General features: G+C 39.8%; 1 protein-coding gene across 1 annotated transcript in view; it reads left to right on the forward strand.

Annotated features, from left to right (window-relative positions):
• Positions 1–26,769, forward strand: part of exoc4 (exocyst complex component 4) — a 145,163-nt gene that overhangs the window by 90,688 nt on the left and 27,706 nt on the right. The window contains exons 12-16 of the mRNA XM_005733441.1: positions 1,434–1,536; positions 4,334–4,450; positions 16,294–16,430; positions 17,707–17,862; positions 19,502–19,680. Coding sequence (XP_005733498.1) covers positions 1,434–1,536; positions 4,334–4,450; positions 16,294–16,430; positions 17,707–17,862; positions 19,502–19,680 — 692 coding nt within the window. The remainder of the gene's footprint in view (positions 1–1,433; positions 1,537–4,333; positions 4,451–16,293; positions 16,431–17,706; positions 17,863–19,501; positions 19,681–26,769) is intronic.

The raw sequence follows: 26,769 nt of genomic DNA on the forward strand, positions 1-26,769 counted from the left end.
TGTGTGTGTGTGTGTGTGTGTGTGTGTGTGTGTGTGTGTGTATTTATATATATCTGGGCTCCATGGTTTTGCAAGCTTGACGGTTTTAATGAGGCCACAGAAGAGTTTTTCCTACTTAACTTTCTGTTGTGGTGAGTTTCAGTGGGAATCAATGGAGGATTTAGAATAGGTTTAGGTTTCTTGCTCACCCTGTCTCTCTCTTGCCTACTCTGACACACAAGGATGCACGCACATACAGAAACACACTGGCTCAGCTCTTGCTGACTAATTGGGTACAGTTGCTGAGTAGTGTGATCCCACGGCTTGTGCTCATTGTGTGCTTTTTGAGATTTGTTTTTATTTGTGGGCATGTGTGTGTGTGTGTGTGTGTGTGTGTGTGTGTGTGTGTGTGTGTGTGTGTGTGTGTGTGTGTGTGTGTGTGAGTGTGTTTATGCAAGCTTTAGGTAATCAATCATCCACCTTCACTGATCTATATTCCAGCATAGACTAAGTGTCACTAGTTGTCTGCAATGCTACAGCCTGTGGGCCCTAACTTCCACTTCGCATTACTAAAGCACAGAGACAGGTTACCAGGCAATGGAGTAGCCTTCTTTTTTTTTTTTTTTTTTTTTTTTTTTTACAAATGGTTATGTCCAGCTGAATCTCCAATTGGAGTTATCTTCACAGCCTCAGACCTGTATTATGTTCATCTCCTGTCTTCACTTTTTCAAGATCTTCCCACATAAAGCATTTCGTTTTTCCTTGTCTTTACACACTCTCTGTTTCTCTGTTCTGGAAGTTGAGGTCATACATTAACTGTCTTATAGGTCAAAGAATTCTGTTGTGAGGAGTTTGATTTATTTGTGCATTTATATGTGCTGAGCGGTTGAGAAGGCACTTACTCTTGCATGGTTTGCCCTGTGGTGTGTGTGTGAGACAAGGCCAGTGACCAGTGATTCTTTGACAAACGAGGTGTGTATGTGCCTCTACAAACCCATATATAACTGTCTGACCCTATCTGACCAAGCAGACACCAGCGTTTGGGAAGAATTCTGAGAGCATACACTCTGCAGCTGTGATTGGTTCATATTAATAACTCTGTAAAGCTCTGGTGTTTTATTTTATACTTTCCATTGTGTTTCTCTGTACACATCCACTATTGCAAACACACAGCTGAGAGTTAGCTAGTCTAACTGAAGTTTGCCCTAATGGCTCTAAGGAGCTCCACTGGAGCCTTTAAGCTTTATTGCCCTACTGAAAGGCATCTTGAGGGGCATTTAAAGCTTTCCAAAATTTGCTTCTATGGCAGACCTTACTCCTTGAATTGATGCTGGATCCAGTGATACAGTGTTATTGTGTTGCTGGTGTCAAGCCTGTATACTTCAACATGAGCCACTACTCACAGGTGTTTTTCTGATGTCTTAAAATCTGTATGTTTTTCCTTTTCTTTTCAGATTCATTAAGGAAATAGAGATGAACATGGGGCCAGGTCAAGCCAAGCAGTGCCAGCTTCGAGCTTTCCTCACTTACTACATTAATGATCTGTTCCTTAACCAGGTTAGTATAATGACAAATTGATGGATTTTATGAATTCTCACAGAGTGCGATATCAGCAGTCAGTGCAGCGCTTTAGTGAAACACCAGCTTTCCCAGAAATCAATCCCTCACATTAAGAAACCGCAGCTACGCTTCATTGTAACTTCTTCCACTGCAGTCAACATCTGCTGTGGTTACTAATGAACTAAAAAAAATTCAGGTAGTGTTTAAAAAAACAAAACTCGACCTAATTTAAATTTAGCTGTTATCCCTTTCAGTATTGTCTACTTGTACAATTATGCACTTAATCTGCTGTGTCAGCATTTCCATGTCAAAGTCCTTTGGTTTCAACACCATTCTGGACAGAAAGACCACAGCGAAACAAAACACATATTCTCAGTTTTCTCTGTGAGAAGAAGCACAATGGCACAACAACCAAATTTACATCTTTAACATTTTTTTTGTTGCTTTTTATAGACACTTAGAGACTCAAACTCTTTTAAATGCTGGATTTTTAAAAAATGTATTGTAGATGCTATTGTATTTATATATCTCCTCTCACTGAACACTGATTTTTTTTTATACTGCATTCACTTAGTGTAAACTTGTGAATACAAATAAACACAAATAAATTTGACTTAGTGTAGTTTAATTGATTTATTTTTCGTACTGTAAATTGGGTGGATTTAGCAGTATTGCCTGTTTTTAAAAGAATAAAGTAAACTACTTTTTTGTTTTATTTGGATTGACATAAAATACCAATAGACCAATAGGATTTGTTGGAATAAGAAAACACACATCACTGCAAAGGTTCTTAAGATACCTTGAAGAGAAATCAAGGTTTTTGGGTTTGGGGGGGAAAGCTACAATATTTATAGAAAGATTTATTATTTTATGTAATTATTTCAGGCATATTTAAGTATAATTTTGTTATTTTTTATATTTTTTATATTTACAGTTGCTTGGATATTGCTAGATAGTCTGTGGTAATAAACTTTTTATAACATTGTATATGTATAATAGAGTAAACAATACATATATATCTTGACATCTTACATCACATGTTGATTTCCTGCCCTAATTTTTAGTTTCACATTAACATTTTGTAAATACATAAACATACATTCCCAGAAATTTTTAATATAATGTAACTGAAGCTGCTCATATTTTTGAAACTTGCACATTTCTAGTAGTTTGGATTGTTCATTGTTGTTAAATGACTAATGCTTGCTTACAGAGTGTGTGTTTAACTTTTTTAAGGCTATTCAAAAGTTCAAAATGCTGCTGTGTCTTCGCTCTAGCCTGCCTCATTAGCTGATAACCTTTAAAACTCTGCAGTGAAGAGGGGGAGGGAGCAAGACGCTCACAACATTGTTTGCACCGGGCCTTTATTTCTCTCCCATTTAGATATTGAAATGTAGGCATATTTCTATACTTTGACTTTTTTTCATCCCCGTTTCACAGTGGTTTCCTCAGATGCTAAATTTGCAGTCTTTTCACAACACTAGAACTGCATCACGCACAGGTTACCCACAAGGCCTTATTTCTTAAGAATAAAAGCTCACTTCACCTGCGATTTTAGCTTCTTACATCAGGAAACCACAAGCAGTGTTCGTGTGAATGAAAGGAAGCTCAACGGGAAGAATCGGAGCCAAACCTGATGTTTTGAAGCATGGACTTTCAGGGCCTAGTCATGTTCAAAACGAAATGGCATAGTACTAGAGACCACTGTTGCGTTTGAATTTCAAGGTCTTAGCTCAGTAGAATAAGGTGTGCTAATGCAACTACACGTTATTTTCCAAGTATATGTGGCCATAGATAGAACATAGATCTCTCCCTGTTTGCAGGTTCATGTATTTTAAACAGAAGAGTTTCCTGCACAAATTAAATCTATTCTGCATCAATCTGTGTTTTATTTGTTTGGTTTAAAACTGCTTTAGCGGGCAGCACGGTGGTTAGCACTGTTGCCGCACAGCAAGAAGGTCCTGAGTTCAATTCCAACATCAGGCAGTTTGCATGTTCTCCCCGTGTTTGCGTGGGTTCCCTCCGGGTACTCCGGCTTCCTCCCACCGTCCAAAGACATGCAGCTCGTGGGGATAGGTTAATTGGATAATCCAAATTGTCACTAGGTGTGAATGTGCGAATGAATGTGAGTGCGAATGGTTGTCTGTCCCTGTGTGTTGGCCCTGCGACAGACTGGCGACCTGTCCAGGGTGTACCCTGCCTCTCGCCCTATGACAGCTGGGATGGGCTCCAGCACCCCCCGCGACCCTGAAAAGGATAAGCGGAAACGAATGGATGGATGGAAAACTGCTTTAGCACAAATGGAATTGTAATTCTGCCTCATGGAAACATTTGTCTCTCAGTTTCTTAGATTTTCTTTTCACTTTTAAGTTACCTACGTGATATGTTGTTTTCAAGCTGCGATCTATTTTCCCAGCTATTTTCATTTATTGCATCTTTTGCCAAGTCAAGCGAAGCCAGCTTTATTCATAAAGCACTTTAAAACAGCAAGTACTGACCAAAGTGCTTAATATTAAGAACAGAATAAAAATGCAAAACCATTAATACAAAAACAATTCAAAACAAGTAAAAATCAACTCTCATACTGTGGCTAATGAAAAGAGGTAGGTTTTACGAAATTACTTAAAAATGGATTGTGAAGAAGTCCTTCTCTGGAAGCAAGGTTTTGGAGGAAGTTGATCATTTACTTGATTACTGATTACCTCACTCCATGGAATGGCATGGAAAACAGATCTTCATTCATTTCCCCTGTAAATATATTATTTGACGCAAACTTTTGTCAATCAACCATTAGGTACGGACAGAGATTAATAAGGAAATCGAGGCAGTTAGCAAGGCAGCTGATCCTCTGAAGATTCTTGCCAATGCTGATACCATGAAGGTTCTCGGTGTCCAGAGACCCCTACTGCAGGTAAGAGACACTCACCATATTCCAATCAACAATTAAATGCTTGGTAATAGCGTTCAACACTTGTAAATGTACTGATACTATGTATGTAATGGAAACAAACGTGGAGAGTATTGCCAACACAACTCACACAACTCAACGTCACAAATTGTGTCCTTAAAAATTATCATCAGGTTAAATCAACAATCTTCTCAGTGTAAAGTGGACACCTGAACACTCATGGACTGGACAATGATTGTGCAAAGGGTTACTACCTACAGTTGCAAAGAAATCATTTGATATGTTTCATAAATACCTAAAAGAAGAAAAGTATTTGTGTGTTATTAGTTCAAACAGATTGTTTATAATTATCACTTCAATGAGGAAAAGCCTGGTAATTCCATAGGGTTTCCAAACTTTTTACTGCAATTATCTACCAGCTTTGATCAGGTTTGTCAGCACTTTTGCTTTATCTGGATACTCTGAAGTGCATTGGACTTTTTTGGTGTTAAAAACCTCACAAACCTGTGTGCACCCACAATATGCGAATAGCACATGTCTGGATGCATGCAGCTGTTTACGTACATTCACTTCACTGTTTTCTGTGAACTGTTTCTTGGTTTAGGTTTTTAGACAGACAGATTCAGAATCCCTTCTCCCTCACTTTCTCTCTCATTATGATCAGCCTGCCAACTATTTCACAGGATCATAATTAACGCTGAAATCGTGCTTGATCTTTTTGGAGCTGTTTCTAAGTGGTGGTTACAGTGTGTGACACACGTGCACATATATGTCGTAGCTCTTATATGTGTCTTTCATGGGCCTTTTTCTGCAAAAAACAAATTTTTGATAATAATGGCTGACCTTCTGAGGGTTTTGTGGCTGAAATTCAGTGTGTCCATGACACGCACACACCACATGACTGTGACACTTCATGGCCGCTGTAGCAGAGAAGAAAAATGGCTTCACTTTTTAGATGTTTCTTCGTGTTGTGCCTATGTGTGCAAGTACAGCTTTCTCTTTAGGTGTCCTAGTAATTATTTCCTGTTCAACAGTCAGGGCCCGTGCACATGCATGCACATAGTTGTTTTGTTATTGTCCTGATCTTGTGATATCTACCTTGCTTTATTTTGTTGATTCGATTTTACAAACTATCGAATCAACTCATTGTGACTTGCTAAAACACTGGCTCACGTGGCTGATTTTTGGCAGTCTTTTTAATTCAAAACAGGTTCGTGGCAGGTTGAGGATTATAACAATGCCAAAGTCAAGATTCAGACAGTTGGCAAGATTTGTCTCAGCTGTCAGATTCTCAATGTTTAGTGGGTATGGCTGTCTGTGTCTCCAGTATTGTAAAAATGTATGTTTTGCATGCACGCTTTATTTTTTTGCATATCGGTCTATAATATGAATGTTTGTATGTAAGTGTGTGTTTGTCCACGCAGTTGTCAAGGAAGACAGTGTCCCAGTTTGTTTTTGCTGTGGGTGTTTGTGCGGCAGACCTTGGATATGAGTTGTCAGCTCGTGTGTACGCGTATGAGTGCGTGTTTTGCTGTGTGTGTTTGTTTCTGTCAGAGCCTTACTGTCTGCGCGCTTGGTTTTCTCACTGGGAGGGAACAGCGGTGGCAGTTCATTACAGAGAGAGAGACCGTGGGCGTTTGGAGTTCAGCGGGGTTTGTTTACGGCTCGGGCCCCTCCTTAACGAGGAGTTCAGCATCTTGCTAATTATGCTGCTGTGGCTAATGAGCCTTTCTGCTGATAGTGGGGAGTGCAATAAAACACTCCTTTTGTTTGGGCTTTTTGCCTTTTTTAATTGGGCTGAATAAAAGACCCTTCCCTGCTTCTTCTCTTGTGATTCACATTCTAGGGTCAGGATGGCATTTGTGTGTTTATGGTAAGTTTTTCATGTGTGTTTTGGTAGCAGTTGTGTATGTTTTGCTACCTGTGTGTGATTTTGTTTTTGGCCTCCAATTTGAGAGCCATCCTACTGCTTTCTTTGATGGCCTTCATCCACATGGCCACTGTTATGACAGACTGCGCTCTCTCTTTCACAGTGTGGAGTTTTTCTATTCACTTAGTTGTCATGAGAGCTTTTGATAATGGAGTTTGACAGAGTTCATCCAGAGAATATATACTAAAATAGTTTTTGAACTGGTTCTGCGTAAAGTACTTTGTCAGGAACTTCTATCTAATCATATTGTGAGTCTCTGTGCTTGCACTAGTTAATTAAAGATTAATCAGACGTGTCTTTGTGTCTACATATCCATGGTGTTGGTGGACACATATGTACTTTATGTGCCCCTTTTAAGTCCCCTACTATTTTCTGTGCCAGATGCTATCAGAAAGAAAGAAAGACACACACTGGAATCACAACCAGCATGGTTAGAGGAGGGGGAATAGCCCAGCATCGCTACACAACATTAAACACCCTCCCTTATACACCTTGGCTGCAGCCGCATACAGCAAACCATAGGGGAGCACATTTTATAGATGCATCTGCTCTCTGCAACCACTGAAGCAAAAATTTATGTGCGCAATAGTTTGAATTGGAAGAAGATATTAGCATTTGGGGTTTGGGGTTTTGTATGGTGCAGAATTTCATTGAGGTAAGAGCCTAGCGGCATGCGTACACAGACCATTGGTCACTTTTAAAAACCTGTGTATACACAATAAGGCATAATTATTGTGTAATCTTTGTGTTTCATATATATACACATATACAGCAAGACAATATGTATGCTATCCTATCCTTCTGACCCTCTGTGATACAATATGTGGTGGGGTTACCCATGGTCTTTTTTTTCATTGCTCCCTCACATATCATGGGTAGAATATTTATGAATGCATTTCCATGACATTAACTTTTGGAGTGGATCATAGTTATTAAATATATTTATGTTTTATGAATTATTTGACCTTTTGTTAGTGATATCTCTGCAGGAGAAACAGACAGAGTGACTTTGTGGAAAGGCTGCACAAGAGTCAAGGTGAATATCACAGCTTATGTTTGCTTAAGCAGCCTTTAATAAGCAATAGACATTCAGTCTAGGCATAGGTTAATAAGTTATAATGATAGGGGCAATGGTTTTCCTATCACTAGGTACCAGCGGTGTCAAATACTGTTTTTATATATCATGTATATGTATTCATCAAATTGATATGATTAAGAGGTGACACTGGCTGTATATTGTCCACTAGGAGCATGAGATAAGGGCTTTCTAGGGCTGTATATAGCTCAGTGGGAAAGGCTAATGTCCATTCATGCATCTGTGTGATAGCATAGCCTGGGCTGATAAGTCTCCAGAAGAGAGTTAATGTTTAAAAAGAAAAAAAAACAAGAGCAAGGCAGCCAAGCTACCGATGTCTGCCTGTTTACAAATTCTTTCAGTTTTTCTGGTTACTTTCTTTCTTGCCTTGTCTTTGTTGCTCTCAGCCACTCATTTATTGTCACCATAGTTATTCCCATTTCATTCTTGTCTTTCTTTCCTTTTTGCAGGATCTAAACAGCAACTGTAAAGCAACACACAAACATACACGCCGGTAGCCGCAGCAGTGTGATGCTATCTGTCCAGAGTGTTGCCACTGATTGATTCATTTAATTAGAGTTAGATCGAGGGAAAGGAGTATAGACGGAGGGAGAGATGGGGAATAGAATAGAAGAGCAAAACAGGATAGGGAGGGTATGGTCACTCTGCTGGATAGCTGTGGAGATTGGCTCCATTAATCTTGGTAGAACCCCCCTAGTGTCCCCTTTACACACTCACTTTGTGACGTCCTAACATACAAGAATACACAGTGCGCACATGCGGGGACACACAACTGCAATGAGACCAACCCACCAGAACACATTTCCCAGGCCCTGAAGACCGTGATGTCGAGCCACCTGGCTGGCCACTTGGTGCGCTTGTGTTTCTTAGTGGGTCTGTGAGTGCAGATGAATTGTTTGTACTGAGCTTGTTTACTTCATTAGTCAAGACCACATCAGAGCCATAATTACAGTACACATCAGCCCTCTCTTTCCAGCTAAGTATCATTCAGCTTGGTCCCCAGTGTCTGCGCACAATAGCCGCTAACTAGTCCTTTTGTATCTGCATGTTAATGGAGTAATTGTCTGTGCATTTGTTATTCATATGTGCACCTATTTGCATTTTTTGGGTGTTTGTCTACAAACATAACTTGTTCTTGAGCCAGATGAAGACTGATTTCATTCACTCGCCATCAGCTGCCAGAGCACTCATGGTATTGCGGATGTGTTCAGCAGCCAATGGACTGCTAATGATGTTGACCTTTTAGATTTCATATTTACATGTAGCTTTGTGAGAGAGAGAAGGTTGGAAGCAGGCACGCATGCAGACACATACACGTGTTAATTGTGCATGCACACACGCTTCCACCTCCAGTAACTGTAATGACACTGACCTTTTTATTTGCGATTATGTGTGTAGGCAATGTTTATTTGTGGAGGGTTGATCGCTTCTTGTTGATTGGCTCCCTGCTTTCCACCTCACCCCCAACCCCAATCGCGCCATTGCGCACACACATAGACAGTGGAGATGATGGTGCTGGTGGTGGTGGGATTCTCTTTATTAAGGAGACTCTCAGCTCCCCGTTCCCATCAACAGACACAGCAATCACAACACAATACACCTGTTAGCTGCATCAGCCGTGCCCTGTGATTGTGGCACAAGTGGAGGTGGGAGGTAACAGGAAGGGGGGTATTAGGGTAGTTAGTATACACACATGAACAGTAGACACACACACTCATTTACTGCCTCAGCACACTGGGAGATGACAACCATCTTCACCAGAAACAAAACCATCAGACAGTCCCACATTTATTAGTAAAAAGTTTGTCAGGGGAAAATGCTCAACAACCATTATTATTTGACCAAAATAGGCATTTTCACAGAGAAATAAATAATATAAATGCTTTCCCATTTCCCAACATTTTCTCCTGACTGTTGCTTGGAACCCTCTGCTACATTATCTGTCATGAAAGCGATTGTGGCCAAGCATCCGGTTGACAGTTTTACAGCTATTAAGAATTATCGAGAAATAAAGCACCTTACCATTCTTACCCACAGCACTTTTGTCTTTGCTTAAAATTAGTCCCTTCAATCTTTTTTTTTCCTCCTCGACCAAGAGACACAAAGTTGTAATCACTAAGTCTACATGGTGCTCTCTAGAGATTGTGTGATCTTATGTTCTCATCTTGGTAGTAGCACCTTCAGTCTATCTTTAATATTTAATTAGTGCAGAAGTTTCTTTTTATTTTTCCACAAAATGAACACTATGACTTCCTTCTGAGTTTGTTCACCTCAAAGGCTTATTTCTCTTCTTCCTCCTTCCTCACTGCTGAAGGTCTAACAATACCTGCCACCCACCTTTGTCTGGTTATCTCACACCAAACACATGTACTCCTGAGGCTCACACCCAGCTGCCCTGGGCCAGTAACCTGCCACTGCCATTGATATTTGACACAGCTGTACTTTTTTTGGTAGTATTTTTTTTAAATATATTTTTGCACAACTATAATAGTTATATATTATTAAAAAGAATTGTGTGGTGTATTAGAGAGAGCCTTTAAATAAGCCAAGAAAACACCTTGAACAGCCCTGGGTGGTGCATGTTCACACCACGCATTGCTTCCACAGAGTTTCTGTGTGTAACAAGACATAATCTTTGCCTTTGGACGGAGTCAGTTACAGAAGGAGAAGTTAAAATGTCAGCTCAACCACAGACATGCCCTCTGGTTTTAAAGAAAACAGGCTGAAGGCTCCTGATAGAAGGTTTTGCTTGAATTTTTAATCTGCAAATGAAAATCTTTGTGTTTTGTGAGTATTGTTTATGTTTTTACATGTAGACCTAATGCTTAACACAGAAAACACATGCATTCCCCCAACATAAAGCATTCAACTGCATTATAAAATATAACTTTCATTCACCGACATGTCAATCGAGTTGTTGTGATAAATAATTCATGGTATTTGCCAATATGTGAGAAGGTAGTTGGGGGAACCAAAACACACACACCAAAAAACTCGGGGATTATGGGGTGATTACTAGAATGGAGTTTGGGGTCACAGCGGAGATTCAAATGGCACATTTGAACTCCAGAGTGATTCCCAGGATTAGTATGTGCAGAAGCTCCATATTTTACCCCGCATTTGTGTTTGTGTGTGGGCGTAAATAGGGTGTGTGTAATGTAGAAGCCCATCTGTAATCATTCAAGTGTGATATTGCTCCTCATCTCTCAATTAAAACACTTGCGAAGCTTAATGCATGTTTGTATTAAAAGTCATGATTGTGGTGGTGGTGGAGGAAAAGATGCATTCTTTTAATACCTCAATTTGTCCACCCGCAGGTTGTGTACAAGCATTTATTTTATAGTAACTTATTACGCCTTACTGTGGCCATCATAGTTATATCCGTTATTTTCCATTTCTCATTTTAAAAATATCCAGCCTCACATAAATATGTGATTAGATTTTCATAATTTTGATGATGAGCTGATTTTACCAACGGTTCTACAATGTTGGCATTTCATTCGATGGCACTCAAAACTACATCTGTTTTGCCATTTTCAAAGATTTCATCTGGAGTAACTGAGTGTTCGTTATGTTACCGTTTTAGATGAAAGGTAAACACAATTATGTTTACTCAAAGGTTATGAAAAGATTCAGGCTGAATAAGCGAAATGAGTTGCGGAAAGAGATCAATCAACCTCAAAGCTGCTTTCAAAACTTCATAAAGAATTTGCAGAATATTTGCTTTTGAAAAAGCTGTGACATCAATAAAAAACAATGCATTTCACACCTTTTTTTATCTCCCAAGTACATCTTATGTTTCTCAGTTCTCTCAAAATCTTCCAGATTAGTTAGTTTCTCTGTTTTGTTTATATACAGTCCATTAGAGGACTGATTGCTTGTACTTAATTATAATTGATGGAGGGAGTTCATGTGTGTTTGTATAATCGTCAGAAATAGACAGTTTTCACAGTTTTTGGCAGTGGTGTGAAAAACAAAAAGACGCCATGATTCAGCAGGATGATACTTATCCCTCCTATGAAAGCAGCCAGAGTATAGTAATTTTTCCACAGAGTCCAGGGACAACTTTCTTTTTCACATGTTTTTATGTGTATATGATAAGTGGGAAGTATATACAAAATGTTTGAAGTCCTTGAATGTTGGCATTGTAAAGCAATTTTTTTTATGTATCAAGCAACAGTAAATCACAAAGGTGGTCTTCTTGGTATGATTTAAGCTGCTCTCTTTAGTGGTCGCCATGGCAGATCCTCTGCCTCCATCACAGCCTATCCCTAGCATAATCTTCAGTCACAACCCTCTAGCACCCCTGTACATATCTTCTCCTTTTCTCACGCTGTCCTCTCATATACGTTCTCCTCTTCCTTTGTCTCTGGCCAAAAGTAGCACACCGTCACCGTTTCCACCGTCACTCTGTTGGCTAACAACACCAGTGGGCCCTGACCTTTTCATTATGGAAATCTTGTTTTATATTATTCGCTTGTTTGGTTTGGCCACAAATTTGTGGCAAATGCCCTTCCTGGCCATTTATCCAGGCTTAGGACTGGCACTAGAGGTACACTGGCTTGTGGCACAAACTAATTTAAAAAAAAGACGTTATTCACACACCTGGCATTGTGCCCCTGTTTAAGCTTGACTTTTTAAGCTTAAACAAACTCAATTACAAACTACACACTCATTTACATGCATACACATTAGAAGCAGCATGTGTTGCAGTTAAGCAGGCACAACCATGAGACCCATCCGGTGTGTGTCAGGGGAGTCTTCAGAGACTGGCTCTCCTGTGACGTTGATGAATGATCTGTCAAGACAATGTCCCACTCATGCCCAGTTCTTCTTTACCCAGGAGAGGAGAACAGCCTTTGTTGGGGGAAAGGGGGGCAGCCAGGGGTTATCTTTCTATGTGTCCCATTTGGTGTGTGGGTGTGTGTGTGGTTGGATGGATGGATGCACGTGCTGCTGAGGTTGTGTTATTTTATCAATCCGTGGTCAGACATGAATGGGATGGGAGAGGCATTACACGAGTGAGTGGTTTTGGGTTAGAGCATGAGTGAAATGTCAGAGAACATAAGGTTAAACACTCTGACCTCTGCACAACCTCAAGGGGTACCCCCTATTTTAATGGGGTAAATCCATGATCCGTTTCCGATTCAAACCTGAGGCCCTCATCTCTCGCTTTCTCTTCTCACAGTCATCTCTGAAAACACAGTAGAGAAATCTCATGAAGCTGTTATTTAGCCACAGCCTGTTATTGGACTTTCCTAGTGAGCTTCAGTAAATAAAATCTTCTTATTCCTTCTACCTTAAATTTTTTAAAAACCTGATGACACGTTTAGTAAAACAAATTCGGCTAGCGTAGGGAGTTTAGTGATTGCATCCCTGTTTTCTTACTGTAATAATGACATTCCCTGTGCTGTGCTCTTTTTACTCTCTCCAATAAAGGAAACGACTACTTTGAGGGTGGTTTCTGTTGTGATGACCATGCATTGAGAGATTTTACCGCTGAGGCGCCAATCTGAGTGCTAGCTCTGCCTTCATTAAACCACTATAGCTGTGGCCTTCATTTCCAAACAGCAGTTTACCCCAGCAAATTCAAGATCCATTTGCACAACCCAAGTCTAATTTTCTGTGATGACTGTGTTTATCTAGTAATGATGTAAAACGAGTAGCGACACAGTGCAACCATGTGCAGCTTTAGGGTAATAAAATACTAGGAAGTAGAATTGCACAAGAAATATGGGTGGGTTGTTTATTTTGTTTGGTTTTTTTCTCGATACCACATCATGTTGACCTTTAAGCTTGAATCATTACACAGAGGGAGAGCGTAAGATAGACATAGATTGAGAAGCATGTCTACTCCTGTGTAACAGTCAAGTAAGATGGAGGATATGTAGCAGAACTGGCTTTCCCCTACCACTCTTACTCTCTCCGTCTAAGCCCTCCCTTTCTCAATCTGTCCCTTGATTACTTTTTAATGATTGCTGCTGCCTAAGACAAATGGCTGTGTTAAATGAGCAAATTAGACAAGGGAGCTGAGTGCAAGAGCATTTGTTAGAGCAGGAGTAATGGATCGGGTATCCATTGTTTACTCTTCTCCATTCACCGACTTGGCCTGTTCTTCAGCTCTTTGTCCTTAAAGCAGGAACAGGATATCGTTATGATTATGGCTGCACAAGAACTTGTTGAGAATATCAGATTTCTAAACCAAAATTTTACCTTTTCCTCACTTTGTTTAACTTTTTCCCTTGAGTTTACATTAATGCAATTTTTTTGTACTTGCTCAAAGACGTTAATATTAATCTGTGGGGGGGTTTTCTGTTATGTTGCATTTGCCGGAATACTGCACTTTTATATCAACTGATCATCACTTGAGAATATAGAACCTTATGATGAGCATGCAAGCCATGTTTAATTTTTATCATAGTCATACTGCCACTTGTCTTTTAACAATTAATAGGTCTTGCTACAGCATCAGCCTATTTTTACAGAAAAAAAACGTTGTTTTTATGAACTAATTAAATCCAAATGACTAATAATTATGAAAGTACTGACTTGTTTAAGTTTACCTGACCTTACCATACAGCTCACCTTCCAACCAGACCCCTGGAAAAGGCAAAAAATTCTTATTATGACAACATTATCGACATAGTCACTGTAACAGAAAGTAGCAATGATGAAATTACTTTTTTCATCTTCTTATATAATCCAGTTTACGGTACTAGCAGCCTACACAATGGAGGGAAGGTAGCGGCTGCCTGAACTACATTAACAGCCTCCTCTCCTGCAGGGTCTGTGTAATTCCTTCTACCCTGGCAGGCTGACAGGGAATCAGGCATGGACAGTAAAGGGTGCTCCCTTGGCAGAGATGAGGCCTTGGTTAGCACTCCATGGGTATGGGCAGTGCTATGGATCATTACCTCCCTCATTGGAGTAGCTGCTGTTTGTGTGTGTGCATGTGCATGCTCGTCTGCATGTGACAGAATGAGCGAAGGGGAAACTGAACAGAGAAAGAGCTATTAATATTAATATCATTTTATCACATCAGGGGTTCTTTCTTCTTTTTTTTGATGATCAATTATAGTCACTACTGCCCCCTTTAGTCTAGCAGCCACTTAGTCATACCAGATAGTTAGTGACCTCGAATGTAATGGAACCTTTTTTTTTTTTAAAATGTATTACAAATGGTAGAATAGTAGATATAATACTTGTACATGGTAATTACATCTTTGAGATCCAAGACGCTCATAGCTTATTTGCATACAGTACTGTGTAAACGTCTTGAGCCACCACTCATTTCTTTATATCTTACTTCCAAGTAATAGTTGAGCAGTAGTTCTCCCGGCTTTCTGGAGGTTTTGTAAATGTTTTCTATGGGCAGTGGCTGTTTTTTCACTCATTATCAGCCAAGTCTTTTTACCCGATCATTTTCAAAGGAATGTTTTTCTTGTTTGTTGTTTTTAAGACAGCCACTTAAAACTAACCATGCAGTACCATCTGGAAGGCTTCTGACTGGCAGTGGCTACTTGTTTTAGGATGAGATAGTGCCAAATATAAAAGTAAAGACAGACAATGCAACACTATCAGTCATGGATTGGCCTCCCCAGATCCCGGTTCAAGCAGTGTGGGATTATCTTGACAGTGAATGCAACAAATGGCAGCAAACATCCAAAGAAGAGCTTTAAAATATCCTTCAAGAAGCCTGGAGAACTATTCCTGAATACTACTTAAAGAAACTACAAGAAAGCTTGCCTAAAAGACTTCAAGCAGTATTGAAGAATAAAGGTGGTCAGATCAAATTTAGATTTTTTTTTTTGCCTTGTTTTCTGTATTTCCATGTGTGTTTGGATGTTTTAATGCATCCTTCCACCTATTTTCCATTTTCCTAGTAAAATATGAAGAACAGATGGATGGCTTGAGACTTTCACACAGTGCTACATTTAAGGTCATAGTAAATAAATGTTGACTTTGGAATATGCTGTCTGCTTGTATATGACATTTTGGTAGACAGCACTAAAAAACAAGGTGCTATGCTACTCTTGCAGCTGTTTGTACCTTGAGTAACGCAAGTCATTTTTCATTTTATCAGTTTTTTTCAAAAAAAATGTAGGTTTTCTATTTCGCACCTTCACTTGAAACTTCATATGAAATTCACATAGTCAGAGAAGGGATACGAAGAGGAATAGAAATCATTTGTTTAAGATTGGCTTTCTGTAAATGGTCGCAGGGGATTATTCTGCACTTCACTGTGCTACTCTTGTAGTTTCAGAGTAGCTGCAGCAAGGCTATCACCAGACTAATAGTGAGTTATCACTATTATTACAGATGTAGGCTAGGATTGGTTAAGTGCTGGGAGCAGCAAACTGGAACATACAGAGTTGTAATCTTATTTAACAGCTCTCAAATTGCTCAAAGGTGCGTGTTTTGAAAAAGTTTGTTTGATGTGTGTAAGTGTGAGTGTGTCTGGGGATATGAAGCTGCTCTGCTGTTCCCGGGCCAGCTATTAGTCACGCAGGAGTGGCTAATCTGTAATGGCTGCTGTCACAGCCCTGCCGTGGCTCCTGGTGATGGGTGCACTGTGACAAATGCGCACACACTCACTTTAAGCCTGAGAGCACACACAACACAGAAGTTCAAAACACACATGCACAAAAATATGTGCACTCACGCTGATGCACTTACATACAAAGAATCAAACATTTCACTAATAGTCTTAAGACTTCTGACAAGGTTCCCTGCTTTAGTCGTCAGTCCAGCCTCAGGTGAGGGCAAAGCAAGGGAATTTGGATTACTCCAATTACTAAAACTGTTTTTCTTTCCATTTAGAGCACAGTGGTAGTGGAAAAGGCCATCCAGGATCTGATGAGCCTGATGCAGGACCTGAGTGCCTACTCCAACCAGTTCCTTGAGATGGTCTGCGACAAGCTCAAGGAGTACAAAGAAATCTGCAACACAGCCTACAGGTAAAAAACACAGAGAAGGCTGGCAGGAAGCTAAAATATAAGGTTAATTGTTATGGTTTGATTTATACATTGTTTTAGAAATTCGGTTATTGCGTTTTCTTACAATCACACACACAGACACAGTGCTGTGAGAAGCTGTTCATCTGTGGCCTCTGGTACCATGTAACACCTGGCTAGAAAAAGAGAGGACTAGAGGATATGGAGGGGGGTGATAAGCAGGGCAGGAGACACAAGAAAGGACTGACAGACTGCTGGGAGTCCATCTGGACCCTGTCACAGGTCAGCCTCAGTCTCACTGGGGCCTCCGTGTGATAAAGTGTGTGTGTTTGTGTTGCTGAACAGGTCTCTGTCTCCCACAGCCCCACTTATGTGTGTGGTTGCAGATGTGAATGTGATACCCCGGAGTGCTTGGGGTATTAGTAATAATTGCAGAACTAAGCAGTTTCTCTAACATAGGCACAGGCAAACAAAGCAAATAGATACTGGCACTCTGCCACAGATTGTCCTCAAGCCAATTCACAGCTGCTGTAATTTTATTTTATATGTCAGTAAAGATGGTCGTAAATCACATTCACAACTCTCTGATTAGCTCGTGTTCTCTTTGTTAGTACTAAGCAGATATTATTTAGCTGTACTTGCTGTATGGCTCATGCACAGCAAAAAAAATTATACTGGAGTTTTTTTTAAAGCTAGAGGTAGGATCAAAATATTGATTTAGCGGTTTATAGTCTGAAAAATCTATATTTTAATTAAAATATGCAGGCGCTTGAATTGATACCCCAGCCTGTGTGACTGATGAGTCACAATTTTATGATTCTTCATGTTGGCCCTTATAAGATGAATAAGGGTAAAGTTAACAAACTATTAGTGAAGAAGACGCTCGCAGAGGGATATGCCCAAAAATTAAAAACCATTAACTCAGAAAGTTAAATATTGAATGTCCACATTATCAGCTATTTAATAATGCTAATACACACACAGTGACAGTTCAGTGCGGTAAATCCAAATCACTGTATTGTTACACTTTAATTATAATTGAAAACTAATAATAATATAGTATGACATCATATGCCTTTTAACCGCAAATCTCATTCAATTTTTTACCCTAAGTTCTTTATCTGTTGGTAAGATGAAAAAAAAAAAATGAAACTAGTTTCTTGATATTCTTCCAATATTATTAACAATGTGTTTCTATTTTAGGAGCAAGAACTTAAAAACACCTTTTTACAAATAATTTCTTGCCTAAGTTTGCATTATTATGTCTGTTTTCCCTCAGGGGCATCGTCCAGTGTGAAGAAAAGCTGACCATCAGTGCTTCCTGGGCTAAAGATGAAGACATCAGTCGTTTGCTCCAGTCCCTCCCTAACTGGGCAAATATGGCCCAGCCCAGACAGACCCGACAGAAGAGAGAGGATGAAGAAGACTTCACCAGGTACAAATTATGCACAGTAACAGTATGCACATGTACACATGCTCATTCATATGCGTTATGTATGTGCAGAATTAAATAATGTAAGCATATGTGGAATAGCACATACTCACATTCACAGTAGACACACAGACAGAATCAGACGTGGATGTACACAACCACACTTGAGCAATCACGCACTTAATCCCTCCCTCCCATTTTTGCGTCTTTAGTCACATATGTTTTGAACCCCCCTCTTGTTGACTAAGATGTGGCTGTAAAAGAAGTCATGATTGTTCTTTTAAACGCCCTTTATCTGGAGGAAGTGAGGAAACGAGGGAAGAACAAAATAGGAAAATATAAGGGGAGCAGACAGAGGCAGGGAATGGGGGGGGGGGGGTCAGTCTTATCGAAATTGCCTTTGAATGTGCACCCTCTTCAGGGAACACTGGAGCTCATCGGAGCGGAAGAGTAAAGTAAATAAATAAATTGGTTATGCGGCCAGAGAAAGTCAATCTGTTGTGTGCACTCTCTTCCTCTCTCATACACTCCCTTTTCTTAGTCACACACACGTGCGCGCGCGCAGAGAGCACTGAGATAGCAAGAGGGAGACCATAAGGCTGTTTGATTTGAGAGCCGTAGATGTTTTCATCACTATGAAAGGGGATTAGCTTCTGCACGACTCTCAGCCCAGTGCTTTAATAAAGCCTCATTAATAAGCCACACATGCCTGTGCCCGAGTGAGAACGTATGAGCTTGTGGGTTTTGTTTATTTTACCCATCTGTTGTTCAAAGAATCTTGATCTTGCGGGTATCCTGGTGACTCTGGAGGCTAGCTGACATGTCGTGTGTTTGCAGCAGTACAGTTTTGATTTTAAGTTATCCAGCTTCCCAGGTCTCACCCTATGCTTCTGCAACCACAAGTGCTTGAACGCCAAATGCATCTCTGCGTGTTTGTTTTAGCCACTTTGTAAATCTCTGCCTTGTGTTTGGCTTCTTTTTCTAAATGTTTTCCGTCACCTGTTTTTCTCTCCCACCAACTGTTGAGCTAGTGGAAACTTCTTCTTTTTTAAGTATCCGCACTCATAAAATTGCTCACAGTTTTCCCCTCCACTCCTTCTGTGTTTATCTCTGTATCCATCCAGCTTTCAGCCCTTCTTATTTCCCTTGTGTGTGAGTCACTGTAAAGGTCAAAGCAATAATTGAACCCCGAGATACTGAGCACATAAGCATAAGATTATTATAAAATTTGAGCTATTTTCAGTTGAACGCATTAACACACAGAGGAGACATGTGCACATCCATTCTGTTCGACAATCCATTATTTTATTACTTTAAAAAATTTACTTCTATTATTGCTTTTTATAAAATCCACTCAGTGTCTGCAAACCAGACATTTTGAGTCCAACCAGGAACCCAATCACTGATAAATTCCTCCAAAGAATGTAACACTGCGGACCGATTAAAGTGCCTTTCACAAAGTCTCCTCTGAGCTTCGTCAATGCTTTCACAACTTTTTTTTAATACCAGCTATTTTTTTTATTTTAAATGGGTATTTGCCACTTGATTGATGGTTAAATTGTGTTTTTCTTTTGCCAAAAATATAATGTGCCTGTCATTCTAACCATACACTCTTACATCCCTCACCCCGTCCATCATTCAGGGCTGCTTTTGCTAAGGAGTCAGAGGTGCTGACTGGGAACCTCGGAGACAAGTTAATCCCACAGAATGAGATCCTGCGTGATGTCAGTGACCTCAAGGCACTGGCCAACCTTCACGAGAGCATGGAATGGCTTGCCTGTCGCCTCAAGACGTTCTTCGCCACACTGCCTCACGCATCCAGTAAGTTGTGTAAATGTGAAGTAAACAACAGACTTAGTTGTGAACTTCCTTGAATAAGTGTATTTCTTCCAAACAAAGTAAAACCTGCACATCATAATGACAGTCGATATCTGTGAAGGTGTTATTTTTTTTGATGAAATAAAACGAAGCTAGCACAATGATATTTTTGACACAAACAGAGACATATGCAGTGAAATTTCCACCTACATCTAGTACGATGACGCCAACGCAGACATCTGTTGCTGCTCTTTCTGCAAAACTCAGTTTTTTTCTTTAATACATGAGTTTTGCTTGTGGAACGGTTGCATTTGACCAAAAGTAAGATGATCTTTTCTGTCAGTTTCCTTTCTACAGTTTGTTTTTTTGTTTTTTTCATTTATTTTACTTGAAACTGATAAAAAGGCTCTCATTGTTCCAAACTTTTTTAGAAAAACCTGAATATATGAGGTGTAATTAAACAGTTTTGGAAACTGGACCAGATTTGAATTTGCCTAATCTTGCCTGCAGCTGTTTGGCCCATGTCTGTGTGGATCCAGTGTCTACTGGATGTTCTCTGATGTGTCGGGCCTGCCCCCTTCTAACTTGATTTTCATTTTGTTAAAGTCACAATGCGCCACATCTGGCAGAGAGAGTCGCTTTGACTTTTCGATGCACTGTGTGTCAGCACATAATGGCGGGCGACCACAGTTTGGGTCGTTTATGCTGAACCCTTCTCCCCAAGGCTGTTCAATTTATGGCAAATATCAGAATCCAAATTATTTTTGGTCAGTGCTGAGATAATGATATAGATAAAGATTTAACATAATTAAAATAGAAACGAGTGGATTTGTTGAACTTTACAAAAAGTCACTAAAACTGTAATTATATGTCAAGAAATTAATATAAATAAAATAAAATAAATAAGTGAATTTGAACGGAACCAAACATACCACAGGGAGTGAATCTGGGCTTTTAGGGTGGGGCAAACATATATTAAGTGGATGTGCTGCACAATATTTACTTCACAACAAATATACTGGGCCTTGGAAGATATGAGTTCCAAGGTTGGCAAAACATTTGAGCTTGATCTTCATTGTTAGCACTCAAGATCAATGTTGACCTTGAAAAAAATGAAAGAAGCCATATTATATGAAAGGACATGGATTGTCTCTGTATTTATCTTTAGTTTTTTCCTGAAATTGAAATATGATTATCTATTATATAATGTGGCACACAGCAGTTGACAGAAATGTAAAGGCTTAGTATAGAAATAACTATACAAGCACTCTAAATATGCATCTTTGTCATTGTACACCCTTCGATGTTTGATATATTGCAGTACGGTGCTAAATTAAAACACCGGTTTGTATTCCTAAAGATGCTGCCTCCAGTGCCTTGGGTTATTAGGTATTTATTGATCAGAATGCATAGAGATTGAACGCATTGTCTGGATGGTTTATGTACAGTAGGATCACAATCAAAGATAGATGAATTTTCCTCATCTTTGCGTTCTGTGCTTTTGTAGCAACACTTCGTACCTGTGCCTCATTAAATTCTTGTTTGAGTGTATTATCACACACTCATTACCTTCCCTACTGGAGTTGTCAAAGAGCACTTTACACACACACTCATTATCTTTGGTTGTGCTTCTGTAAGTGTGGGCGCATAAACGCCTGGCCTAATCAGGACTCATGAAAGCATTTCCTACATTCCCTGCTCAGTCATCACTTTTGTATCATTAATCACTGGTAAAAGAATGAAGAGTCTGTGTGTGTGTGTTTCCAACCAGCAAAGAGTTTATGTAGATCTTATTAATCACTTATCATTAGTTGTGTTTTTTTCTAATCCCTGTTGTCACATGTCAATGTTTAATCGCCAAGATTAAATTCTAGCATCTTATAATATTCCTCTTCAAGTCCAAATCTTTTTTTGTTAGCAACATTTAATGGCAGTCAGCGAGTTAGTGCTCCCATTAGTACTCCCACTTTAGAAATACATGAACACCTGCTTGTTCATGCAATTACCCACTTAGGCAGTAGTGGAACAGAAGTCTAAATCATAGAAATCCTGCATATTCCAGTCAGGAGTTTTAGTTATTAAACACTTTAAACATTGAAAAAGAACTAACAGTGACAAATGGGCTGCTTGGTGCAAAAAAGCAGACAGAAATTAGCAAATAGAAATGCGTTGTTGAAGAGAGAGGTCAGAGGCAAATATACAGAAAGGGTAGGCCATCTTCTCACAATGCACAGCAGATCTCACTTTAAAGCGATTACAATGGCTTCCAGTTCTGTCAGTCAAGAACAAGTCTGCTCAGGGCGCACACAAAAGCATAGCTTGGTCTGTATCTTCATTTGTGCTGAGGGATGCAAATAGTCCAGTAGGGTCACAGTTTGGCATCAACAGCTTGAATCCATGGACCCAGCTTGGCATGTGTCAACAGGCCATGCTGAATGCAGCAGTATAAGAATACATGGATTTTTTTCCCATGGCGCTTCAGGGTCTTGATGGCTGCAGTTTACCATCTTTTAATGACTACTTTCAAATTGATAATGTCTGCCATGTCTAACTGGTTTTAGGAGCATTACAATGAGTGCAGTGGACTTCAGTGGCTTCCCCATTACATCAAAGAATCCAGCAAAATTCCCTTCCATATTGATGTATTGATGTGCAGCAAAAAATCTTGCAGTACAATAATGTCAGCATGGATTATTATCTCAAAGGAATGTTTTTAGCATCCAGTGGAATCCACACCAAAAAAGATGTCAGGCTGTTTGACAACAAACAGGGGCCCTGAACAGCATTGATCTGGTGTTTCCTATGAAGTGTTTATACAATAAATGTGCATTAAATGTGCATAAAAGCTTTTCCCTAAATCATAAACAGACTCCAGACTTTACATTGTCAGCCTCAAGCAGTAGTAACATTATTAAAGATGTCATCAAGCTGCACTTGTTGAGTTTGATTGGTGTAATATTATTATCAGTCTCGAGGAGATGAAAAATTCCCTTTGTATAAAAGCTGTTTAATTTCCAGAAAAAAATAAGACAACTGCATATTTGATATCCATTTTATTGATTTTTTTGTTACTAAGGATTTATTTATCTGTTATGCTGACTGAGATTAAACAACATAATAACCACATTTTAAGATTAAAAGTATCTAGATCTTTTGTCACCTTTTACAGCCTTCACATTTCCAGTTATTGTGTTGCAGTACTTCTGAGAAACTAAGCTGTGTTCACTGTGGTATCTTGGGGCTTCCGGCAGAGCTGAGGTAAATTATTCACCTTTCTTGTAGGCATAGAGAGGGCTTCAACCTTTATCAGCCATTGTCACAACTCCCTGGCTTCAGTCCTCTGATTGCTCATTGAACTTGCACTTATTTTGCCCTTCCATATCGCGTCTTTTTCTTTTAGAAATAAAGTAATTAAATGAGAAATATTCTTATTTAGACTCAACTTTGTCAGTGCAGTATCTTCCCTTCCTTCTCACTCTGACGCTAGCTTCCTTCGTCTATTCATAGATAAGAATTCAATAAAAGTACGGGAAGGGACGTGACATAATTATCATTAATTCTGGCGGGTGGCACTAATGGGAAGGATAGGGCAGTCACTTATCATGCTGGGACAGCCTCCGTATTGTTCATTATTTAGTGTTTGGCGAGCTGACGACGGACTACGTGTGTGATGGTAAGGGTGCATTGTGTGTGAGTGTGCGCACGCACGCGTGTGTGTACATAGCCGTGCACTGTATGAGATGGGACAAGGGTACAGCAGGGGAAAAAAGACCCCACCTTATCTCATCCCCCACCCCACCCCGCCTCACGTCTATGCCTCTCCAAATTGGATTTTATATTACAGAAGCAGTCAGGTATGAACAACTCATTTTCCTCTCCCTGTTTTTGCTTTTTCTTTATTTCATTTCTCTTTCTTGCATTCCTGCTTCATTCCTTCTTGGCTTTTCTTTCTTTCTGTCTTTCCTTCTTTCTTCCTTATCCAGCAAGAGTGAAGGTTCTTCCTTTTTGTCCAAGTGCTAAGGATCTGGTAGAGTTTGTCCACGGCTCAGTAATCTCTGCAGTGGTTTGCTTGCATCGCTTTTCCTGAGGCTTAATTCGACTGGATGTGTGATTACATGCCATTAAGGTTGGAACAATTCTTCCCATATACAATATTACCTCAATTTTGGGCGACTGTATTAGTCCAGAGCTTGTTTCGATGAAAATAAAATGAAAATAAACTCATTTATGTTCATATATTTCACTCTCCACCTGAATATTACCACCAGAAATCTCATGAGACTAGCTCACTTCAGTCACCTCCTCATGACCAACTAGCATCAGTAACATAGGCACATGGCTAATTTGCATATTATTACATAGTGAACTGCTGAAGCTACTTCTCAGCCCCTGTTCAACCTATATTTATTAATAGAGGCTGCTTACACAAATGGACAGCATGCTCTATGAAAAAATGGTTAAAAATATGCAGAGTTAAACTGTACCTTTTACTACAAAGCTTGGCTAACATATCAGTAGTGTCCCTGCAGTTAGCTTCGGCAATGATGCTTTCCTGTAACATATTTATCCTGATGTAGATTAGATTTAGTGCGCATACTTGAAGATTTAAGCATCTTTGAATATCTCTGTGTGTCAGAAGATGTCTGAAGTAAGCTTGCATGTGTGTGTCGGTAATAAGGGCTATGTGTGTACGTGTGTTGACAGACTGTCTGTGGAGGTGTCCACACAAACGGTCTTATCGCCCATCTGGTTGCAGCACTGGCCATCTAATCCATTCTGACAATATTTACCTGACAACACACACATGCACACACGGCTGAGAAGCAATGCCAACCACTTTTTCTTCTTGACTTGGCTTATTAAGTAGACCTGTTATGCTAATTTCCAGCTCCACGTTTTTGCTCTTGGACTCAATTTGAGTAGCTTAGCATGACTGACTTTTAAAAAATAGTTCTTATTTGTCCCCTCAGTTCGTCCTCCATTTAAGACAAGCCTCTTTAAATGATGTTCTCTGTCTTCTGATTGGTTTGACCACTGTATCTTAGGCCCAAGTAAAATACCTAAAATGAGCCACTGTATTTGACAGCCTTGTTAAATCTTCTGTTGGTCAGTCTTCTCGAGCAATGCGGTATATGGTTGTGCACAAAAGTGTGTCTTAATGTTGGAAGTCTGGACATCATTAGGTAGGCGTAGATACAGACCTTTCTAATCTAGCCTGCAGGGTTTCTAGGCAGTAATCATGTGGTCTCCCTATAGGAGGAGGCTCCTTCTCATCTCAGTGGCTCACCTTAACTATGGTGAGTGCAGGTCTTTCCCCTTTAGCAGTATTTTTCTTGACTTCATTTAACAAGGGAACTTGACTGAGAAAACATTCTTATTCACTGCAGAGACCTGGGGGGGTAGTTTAAGTGGGAGATGGTGGTGATGCTTTTCAGTAATTGGCTACATTTTTATATAACTCCTTTCTACTCTTATTGACCACTCAAAGTGCTTTGAACTGTAAGCCACATTCATCCGTTCACTCACATGCTACATTTACAGTGCTTCCTGTATTTCACACATACTCACACCCTTCACTGCTTGGTGTTCAATATCTTGACCAAGGACAATTTGATGGATTGAAGGAGCCAGGGATCGAATCACCATCTGATTAGTGGAAACCCACTGTTCTCCCAGTCCAACCAACTGCTAAGTAGTCTAATATTGTATTCTGGTCAATATTACAGCACTCCTCACTATTACTGTCAAAAATTTAAAGCATGAACTTTTGATTCCTTCTCATTTTAAAAGCATTTGACACAATTAGATGTCATCAGACGTCAAAATCTTTTAATACCATCATTATTTTATATCTCTCTCTCCTGCCCCTCCATTTCTCTATCTCTGTCTCTGGACCGAAGTTTAGATCTCAGTGTGCAGATGTTCGTCCTATACCAGAGGCAGCAAAATAATTAATAACTCCTTTCTTACGTCATTTATGAATCATTCATCACTCCAATCCTGCAGGATACTGTCCTTTGCTTATCTCACTCCATTTTCTTTTCTATGCTATGCTGTGGATTTACAAAAAAATATGATTTTCATAAACTCTTTAGTGAGTGTAGTTCCACAGGAAATATCATGTCCTGTTATTCCTCTTCTTAATGTGTTGATTATGCTCTTATTGGCAGTGGGTGCAGTGAGTCTAAGTGGTTGTGTTAAGATGAACTGTCCGTTTATGTAGGCGCATGCATTCTGTGTCTGTGTGAATTCCATCACTGATCTTCTCCCTTAATGTCTGCCACCCTCATCCTTTGCAGATGGCAAGCAACAGACGTTTTCCTTAGATGAGATTTGAAAATAATTGGATAAGCACAAAGCACATGCACGCATGCCTATACATGAACGCATACGTAGATGCATGACATGCAAATACATATCTTCACATTTAATAATGCACACACAAGAACTCATAAATAAGAGATAGGAATTTAGTTGGAGGAAAAGGCAACCAGAAAAAGAAAAAATAGAGCAAGAAAGTTGTCAGTCAGGACAAATGAGTCGTCTCCCTTTGCCCGTCTGTTCCTGACTCTAATGGTGCCCCCCATGCTGCGACGCCTCCCTCGCATCATCAAAGCAGCGCAAGGCTCGGGGTGGCAAGAATCCGAGTGTGTTTTTGTGTACGTGTCCGTACGCTTGTGTGTCTCTGGTCGTGTGTTTTTCACAGACACCCCCCAGAGAGACCTCCAGCAGTGTGTGCCACAGTAAGGCCTTTTTTTCTGCTGTCAGAAAAGTGAGCGAGTGAGTGAGCGTAATGCACATGAGAGGAAACAAGCCTCCGAGTCAATTCCTGCACATATACAGACAGTTAGTGGGAAATACTCCCACAGGCAGAGCATTCGCAAGGCTTTGGCTCTCTCGCACCTGTAACTACAGAGAGAGAAAGAGATAGACGCACTCAGAGAAAATTAGTCTATATTTAAGTCTTTTGGCAGAAGCTTTAAAACGTTTTTGTCTTAAAATTGTGCTTTTTTTTATTTTAGGAGACAGTATTGTGTTTTAATGGTGGGTTCTGTATCTATTAATGATCTCAAAGTTGACCAGGGAGTGTGA

This window comes from Pundamilia nyererei, unplaced genomic scaffold (genome assembly GCF_000239375.1).
Source record: "Pundamilia nyererei isolate P.nyererei 1_Seehausen unplaced genomic scaffold, PunNye1.0 scaffold00052, whole genome shotgun sequence".
Taxonomy (NCBI): Eukaryota; Metazoa; Chordata; class Actinopteri; order Cichliformes; family Cichlidae; genus Pundamilia; species Pundamilia nyererei.